At 42.2% G+C, this 9,645-nt stretch overlaps 1 protein-coding gene across 1 annotated transcript; it reads left to right on the forward strand.

Annotated features, from left to right (window-relative positions):
* Window positions 1–818: 818 nt before the first annotated feature.
* Window positions 819–2,092, forward strand: LOC124274785. Its single transcript, XM_046710163.1, has 2 exons — window positions 819–827; window positions 1,451–2,092. The coding sequence occupies exons 1-2, from the start codon at window positions 819–821 to the stop codon at window positions 2,090–2,092; spliced, it is 651 nt and encodes a 216-aa protein (XP_046566119.1).
* Window positions 2,093–9,645: the final 7,553 nt, after the last annotated feature.

The following is a 9,645-nucleotide window of genomic DNA, read 5'->3' on the forward strand; positions in this document are numbered from 1 at the left end:
ACTGTCACTACTATAGTGATACGTCTGCTGTCTGTATACAACACTGTCGCTACTATAATGACACGTCTGCTGTCTGTATGTACAATACGGTTGGTGCTATAGTGATACTTCCCGTACAACAATTCCTATTGTAATCTATCGTATGGTACAACTGTTACTCATTTCACATATGTTTGTTGTCTGTTGGTTCCACTCGGAGTTCTTCTACGGACTTAGTTCCGGTCAACTTACAGTTTGAACCTTGGAATCAACCGGTAACACCAGTAACATGCTGGATACCAACAGAATAATTGTGAACTGGTTCTGACCGAGCATTTGACAAACATAGAAGAGTTGAAACGTCCCATGTTACATAACTAGACTTGTATACATCAATGCGCCTGAAGGTTTTCACCGTTGGAAACAGACATACACCGAATATGTATAAATATAACGATGCTTACGGATAAATATTTTATTCTTTGGCCATGTCAGGCAAATCAAATAACCCTATAATTTTTTGGGAAGAATCGTTCAGCGAGAATTATTTGTTCCTGAAAACATTCGATACGAAAACGGTGCGATATTGCATATTTGAAACTGTTTAGGCGTAATTACAGGAATAGCGATTTGTTCTGCTGTATCTGTGATCAGACAAACTCAGTGATTCAAACCAAGCCCCGCTCTGACGTGTGGGACACCACCCCTGCCGCCGACAGGTCACAACAGTGTTGGTGGGTGTCAGTTTTCCGCGACAGTCCCTCTTGCTTGACCGGTACTGGACTGGGAGGACATTAATCGTTATGTTTTGATTGTATTCAGTAAACAAGATTCTGACGATGCCAGAGGTATATTACTGTGCTCAGTGTCTCAGATGGAATGCTTTCTGGAATTATCTGTAATAGTTGCTTCAGCTGATCAACATGGCAGGTTACAATAACAGAGCGCTGACTCTTGTAACCAGTTACCTGCAAGTTTAGATTTGGTGGAACAGTATTGCCATTCAGCCTTTTAACAAAGTGTTTGAAGCACAATGTGAAGTTGTAAGATGTGTTGTGTAGATCCCGTCTGCCTTTCTCTATGTGATCAGAAAGTGTTTTCCGATGTAGAACAATTCCTTCCACAAAACAATAGCCATCGGGAACTTCAACTGCAATACCATCAATTTGAATAATCCGGTAACCTTCCATTCCAATTGGCAGTTGATTACCACTCCCTTTTTGTCTGCTGAGGTTTGCTGTTATGTGATTTTGAACAGTGAGCATGCATGGGCCGCATGAAACACGGAAGTTTCAGGAACACATCCGTCACGTCAACAGTAACTGTCTCTTAGAAGGTTAATAGAAGGTTGCCTGGAAAAAGGGATATTTGTTTCTGCTGATCATTATTTATGTGAGGCCATTAATCACAGAAAGGTTGTTCTTGTAACATGTGATTGCTGGAACACTATTGTCATGTAACTGTTGACAAGGGATGTACGCTCACAGTGACTGTTGACAAGGGATGTACGCTCACAGTGACTGTTGACAAGGGATGTACGCTCATAGTGGCTGTTGACAAGGGATGTACGCTCATAGTGACTGTTGACAAGGGATGTACGCTCATAGTGACTGTTGACAAGGGATGTACGCTCATAGTGACTGTTGACAAGGGATGTACGCTCACAGTGACTGTTGACAAGGGATGTACGCTCATAGTGACTGTTGACAAGGGATGTACGCTCACAGTGACTGTTGACAAGGGATGTACGCTCACAGTGACTGTTGACAAGGGATGTACGCTCACAGTGACTGTTGACAAGGGATGTACGCTCACAGTGACTGTTGACAAGGGATGTACGCTCACAGTGACTGTTGACAAGGGATGTACGCTCACAGTGACTGTTGACAAGGGATGTACGCTCACAGTGACTGTTGACAAGGGATGTACGCTCACAGTGACTGTTGACAAGGGATGTACGCTCACAGTGACTGTTGACAAGGGATGTACGCTCACAGTGACTGTTGACAAGGGATGTACGCTCACAGTGACTGTTCGGTCGTATTCACCGGGCTGCTTGCCACAGTTACCTGACAGTCGACGGGTTGACGTTCTGTACCATGTCCGATACTAATTGCTTGCTGCTTTTACATTATGCCTATTTCCAGGTAGCGGTAATGTAGCTGGAATATTGCTGAGTCTGGTGTAAGGGACTCGAGGCGTTCCGAGTGGTGACTGAAATAAGGATGACTGACTGACTGACTGACTGAGTTTGGTTTTACGCCGCTTTTAGCAATATTCCGACAACATCACGGAGGGGAACACCAGAAATGAGCTTCACACATTGTACCCATGTGGGGATTCGAACCCGGGTCTTCGGCGTGACGAGCCAACGCTTTAACCACTAGGCTACCCCACCGCCCAAATAGGGATGAAGCATATAAAGGTATATTCACATCAGGTCGTGTAATTGGCATTTTAACTAAACTTTTTTACCTTTTTTTTCTATCTGGAACATTTCCTGTTAAATGGAATAAGAACATCAGATGTCCACTGTTCAAATCCGGCAGCAAAGACTATCCTGGGAACTACAGAGGTATTTCTTTGATAAACACTGTTTGCAAAGTTTTTACATCAGTAATAAATACAAGACTTCAAATCTGGTGTGATGAAAAACAGGTTATTGATGAAATCCAGGCTTGGTTCAGACCCGGCTACTCGACCGTAGATCTTTCCGCTTTATGCACTGGCACAAAAGTTCCTTTCTAAAAGAAACGGGCGATTTTTCAGTCTGTTAATGGACTTTAGTAATGCGTTCGACTGTATTAACCATGATATTCTACTGGAGAAGTTGAGAAGTGTTGGACTTCAAGGGAATCTCTTAAACATTTTAATATCAATGTACAGAAATCTCAGTGCGTGTGTACGAACTGGAAGTGGTCTGTCTAAGTACTACAGCAGCAACATGGGTACCAGGCAGGGATGTGTGCTGAGTCCCAAACTCTTTATAATCTTCATACATGAACTCATTGATGATGAACCGGGCAGGAGGAAGGGGGATTACAACAGAAATACCAGATATATATGCTCTGGACAATTACAACGAAAGATTGCTGTTTTAGATCAAGAATTCTATGACAAAACTAGGATGAAAATTAATTTGAATAAATCCAAGATAATAGTTTTTATATCTCTTCGAAAGTACGTGAAACGGTATTTTAAAGTTGAACACATTGAAACGGTGAATCAGTACAGATATCTAGGCATTGTGTTTTCGCCGAAGCTGTCTTGGAGTAAGCTGCACAAGCACGGAAGGCTATATTGGCAATATACCAATAGCAAAGGAAGTTTGGTGATTTCGCCTGCAGTGATATGTTTAAGCTGTATGATAGTATGGCGGTTCCAGTATTGTGTCATGGTGCCGAGGTGATGGGAACATCATTCAGCAAAATCACTGTTCACACCTCATTCTGTAAGCGTGTTCTTGGTCTATCCAAGTCAACTCCAACGTATATGGTTTTCGGAGAGTGTGGGATATGAACAGAGCTATCGTTGACTGGTGCCGTGTCATTCATCTACATCTAGGTTACCACCCCAAGCTTATCTCGCGCTTAAATCGGCCTCAGATGCAGGGAGAAAAACTTGGGCTGCAGACATCAAATCAATTCTACATAAACTTTTCTTCGGAATAATCTGGATCCAACAGGAAATAGGAAATAGTCCGAAATACTGAAATATTTATATCAACTTTTTAACAACGACTAAACGATACTCTAACTCAAGACTGGCAACGCCTCCCTTTATTGAAGCAATAAGTGTTCAACGCGCAGACATTGCAAATCTATGCTAAACTAAATATGTGACACTTGACTTTCCCCTTTAGCTACGCAGAATATTAGCTTCATTCCAGTGTTCCAACTTTAAAATAGGAATTGAACAAAGCTCTGCAATAATCAACTGGAAAAACTACTTTGCAGATTTCTTGCTATTTTCTTCTAAATTTACACGCCTTATTAAAAAGATCATAATTAAAGCATGCTGTATATCTACTTCATGTGTATAAATATATTTTGGACAGTGGCCTTATACTGAAATAATATCTGTCTATCTGTCAGTGTATATAACATCAGGTCGTTTACAGTCAATATGAACTTCAATACGAGTATTTCATAAATCTGAACTCGGTGAAGGATATGTGCAGAGGATTTAGTTGTCGACCTATTGCCTTTCATACCACACAAACCAGCAGGGCTTTCTGGCTTCTATATTGACGTAACATTGTAAACATAAACCAAAACAAATGCTGACAATGGAGAGTAACACTTGTGACACAAGACAGCTAACACAAGTGCTGAAGAATACCAATTATGCGATGGCAGATTGCATATCCCGCCCCCACACACACACACACACACCCCACACACACACACACACACACCCGACACACGTTTAAAGTGCTGACAACACCGTCATACGATCGTCTTCACCCGGTAACACTGGTGAACGTTCATACCTGTCTTAATGCATAAGAGTATTTTCTTCAAATTTTCATATTTTCGTGTCGCGTTATTCATTTTTTTCGCTGTGATGACATGATTTGCATGAATTGCAGTATTGGTATTATTCAAATTATCTTACCGCAGTGAACAAACAGGCTTTGGCCTTGGCTGTCACAGAGCTAGGTGACTCACGCCGGTAGACTATAGATGGTTGCTGCAGTCAGCATTGTCTACAGTGAATACACAAGGTCATTTAGAATGTGGTTAAATGTAACACGTTATGTTTGGGATTACTGTTTCTCAATAGATTATAGATTCCAGTGCTTTTGTTTGGCTGATTCCCATCCGGGATTCGAACCCAGACACTCAGAGCAGTAGTCTGGACAACAGATTCTGTGTACCCCTCTGATAAGTGTAAACTGGTACGGCTCCACGGCCGAAATATGAATGCACAATGCCATTTAGAAAAGTGTCATATGTAACACATGTTAAATTTGGGTTTACTAGACTCTGTACTTTACTGAGAAAGTGTAATCCCAAATATAGTACGTGTTACATCCTCTACAATGCATATAGGACAGCGTCAGCAGCAGCGTTCGAAACAGCTGCTGGCCCGCTAGCCAAATACTAGGTGATTGTGAATCGGGCCAGTAATATGTTGTTAAAGCTACCACGACTGGCTAGCTCAAAATCTCAGATATTTTTTTCTTTATTTAATGCATATGAATAATATTAAGTCAATTATCAAGGTGTTAAAAGTCAGTGCGCAAAAGTTCCATAATATATATTATCTCTTGTCACACGAAGATAGCTTTATAAAAAAAAATGGTAATAAAAGAGCAAAAGAGGTTATGAGCTATTACAATAAAATAGCATTTTGACATTGATATTGTGCAGGGCCAGTGAAGTATGATGTTGGCTAGCAACATTTTTACTTAACTAGCCCTCCTGGCCAGTGACCTTTCAAAATTAATTCACACACTGGTCAGCGGACGAACTCGCCAGTCTATAGATGGCTACCTCAGAGAACGTGCCTGCGTAGACAGAGAGCTACCTTAATAAATGTACTCTGTAATGTATGTAGAACTTTCTGATTAGACGTACTCTACTGTGTGCATAGAGCTGTCTCGGTAGATGCGTTGTAACATGACTCTATGATGCTTCCTGGTTACCAGTGACAAATTCCAAACATACAGCTTGTCCCTGCTGTGTAGACAAGACTGGTGCTATGTCACTGCGGTCATCCGGAGGTTCGGTGTTGCGTCGACCTAACAGTTAGAATACAATACCTCAGAAAGTAAAATGGAAGATAAGGATCGATTCAAGTAGTACTTGTCTTGTTTAATCCTGTTTGGTTTTGATAGATATTACTCGTGACTAACACGGGGCATATAATCTACCTTCGTTACAGCCACATACCTAATACCCGTGAAGATCCGGGTTGGAATTGATCTTCACCAACCCATGCTTGTCGTAAGACCCGACTAACGGGATCGGGTGGTCAGGCTCGCTGACTTGGTTGACTCATGTCATAGCATCCCAATTACGTAGATCGATGTTCATGCTGTTGATCACAGGACTGTCTGGTCGAGATCCGATTATTTATAGACCGCCGCCATATAGCTGAAATATTGCTGAGTGCGGTGTATAACTAACCTCACTCACTCACTCATCTAAGTATTGCTCCTGCCTCCTGTGGCTAGTGATAAGACGAAATTGACTCACCATCCATCTAAGTTGTGTACCTGTTCTGATGTACTGGATGAAACTCACAAATGCAACATTTCAATAACAAGTCCCCTGTGGAATTTCCAACTCCTGGCAGGGCCGGATTTAGACAGAGTTTGTGTCATGTTGTGCACGCGGTCGGCTTGACTGACACCGCCGCCTATGGTTCTACTTTATGTCATAAATCTGATGCCAGCGGAAATTGATTTCAAAAATCACATCAAGACTTCACAAAAAACAAAATTAGTTGCAAATACAGTGTCTGCATTTTGAAGTTGGAGAATTGGCTAGAGCTTGTTTGTCCGTCTACAGTCAGAGCTGAGTTTAACGTCAACTCGATAGACGCATCTGGCCAGACCACATGCATGTAACTGCACACTGAGGGTGCGTGCGTCAGGCATCCTGCAACCAGGGTATGTCACATACCCACATACTGTCAACACTGATATACCCACATACAGTCATCACTGACATACCCTCATAATGTCATCACTGACATACCCACATACAGTCATCACTGACATACCCTCTAACTGTCATCACTGACATACCCACATACGTCAACACTGATATACCTACATACAGTTATCACTGACATACCCTCTTACTGTCATCACTGACATACCCACATACTGTCATCACTGACATACCCACATACTGTCAACACTCACACACGCACATACTGTCAACACTGATATACCCACATACAGTCATCACTGACATACCCTCATAATGTCATCACTGACATACCCACATACTGTAATCACTGACATACCCTCATACCGTCATCACTAACATACCCTCATACAGTCATCACTAACATACCCACATACAGTCATCACTGACATACCCACATACTCTCATCACAGACATACCCACATACTGTCATCTATGATATACCCACATACAGTCATCACTGACATACCCACATACTGTCATCACTAACATACCCTCGTGCTCTCATCACTGACATACCCACATACTGTCTTCAGTGACATACCCACATACAGTCATCACTGACATACACTCATAATGTCATCACTGACATACCCACATCCAGTCATCACTGACATACCCTCACACTGTCATCAGTGACATACCCACATACAGTCATCACTGACATACCCACATGCAGTCATCACTGACATACCCACATACGTCAACACTGATATACCCACATACAGTTATTACAGACATACCCTCTTACTGTCATCACTGACATACCCACACGCTGTCATCACTGACATACCCTCATACAGTCATCACTCACATACCCACATACTGTCACCACTGATATACCCACATACAGTCATCACTGGCATACCCTCATAATGTCATCACTGACATACCCACATACAGTCATCACTCACATACCCTCATACTGTCATCACTGACATACCCTCATACATTCATCACTGACATACCCACATACTGTCATCACTAACATACCCTCGTGCTGTCATCACTGACATACCCACATACTGTCATCACTGACATACCCTCATACTGTCATCAGTGACATACCCACATACAGTCATCACTGACATACCATCATAATGTCATCACAGACATACCCACATACTGTCATTACTGACATACCCACACACTGTCATCACAGACATACCCACATACTGTCATCACTGACATACCCACATACTGTCATCTATGACATACCCACATAATGTCATCACTGACTTACCCACATACTGTCATCACTGACATAACCACATACTGTCATCACTAACATACCCTCATAATCTCATCACTGACATACCCACATCCAGTCATCACTGACATACCCTCATACTGTCATCAGTGACATACCCACATACAGTCATCACTGACATACCCACATACGTCAACACTGATATACCCACATACAGTTATTACAGACATACCCTCTTACTGTCATCACTGACATACCCACACGCTGTCATCACTGACATACCCTCATACAGTCATCACTCACATACCCACATACTGTCAACACTGATATACCCACATACAGTCATCACTGACATACCCACATACTGTCATCGCTGACATACCTTCATAATGTCATCACTGACATACCCACATACTGTCATCACTGACATACCCACATACTGTCATCTATGACAAACCTACATACAGTCATCACTAACATACCCACATACTGTCATCACTAACATACCCTCGTGCTGTCATCACTGACATACCCTCATAATGTCATCACTAACATACCCTCATACTGTCATCACTGACATACCCACATACAGTCATCACTGACATACCCCTCATAATGTCATCACAGACCCACATACTGTCATTACTGACATACCCACATACAGTCATCACTGACATACCCTCATAATGTCATCACTGACATACCCACATACTGTCATCATATGAATAATACCCATACGTCAACACTGTCATACAGTTATCACTACCCTCTTACATACTGACCACCCACATACTGTCACCCTCATACAGTGACATACCCACATACTGTCATCACTGATATACCCCCCTACAGTCATACTGTCATCATAATGTCATCACTGACATACCCTCATACTCTCACCACTGACATAATACCCATACCCTCGTCATCATACTTGTCATCACTGACATACCCACATACGTCATCACTGACATACCCACATACTGTCATCACTGACATACCCTCATACTGTCATCACTGACATACCCACATACAGTCGTCATCACTGACATACCCTCATGTCATCACTGACATACCCCCATACAGTCATCACTGACATACCCACATACTGTCATCACTGACATACCCTCATACTGTCATCACTGACATACCCACATACTGTCAACACTGATACTTTCGGCCCCTACAGTCATCAACTGGCATACCCTCATACAGTGTCATCACCTGACATGTCCCTCATACTCATCTCACCACTGACATAACCACATACAGTCATCACTGACATACCCTCATACAGTCATCACTGACATGACCTCATACTGTCATCACTGACATACCCACATACTGTCATCAGTGACATACCCACATACAGTCATCACTGATACACCCTCATAATGTCATCACTGACATACCCACATACTGTCATCACTGACATACCCACATACTGTCATCACTGACATACCTTCATAATGTCATCACTGACATACCCACATACTGTCATCACTGACATACCCACATACTGTCATCACACATACCCACATACTGTCATCTATGACAAACCTACATACAGTCATCACTAACATACCCACATACTGTCATCACTAACATACCCTCGTGCTGTCATCACTGACATACCCAAATACAGTCATCACTAACATACCCTCATACTGTCATCACTGACATACCCACATACAGTCATCACTGACATACCCTCATAATGTCATCACAGACATACCCACATACTGTCATTACTGACATACCCACATACTGTCATCACTGACATACCCACATACT

This window comes from Haliotis rubra, unplaced genomic scaffold (assembly GCF_003918875.1).
Source record: "Haliotis rubra isolate DU_JTF1 unplaced genomic scaffold, ASM391887v1 Scf1940, whole genome shotgun sequence".
Classification (NCBI taxonomy): domain Eukaryota; kingdom Metazoa; phylum Mollusca; class Gastropoda; order Lepetellida; family Haliotidae; genus Haliotis; species Haliotis rubra.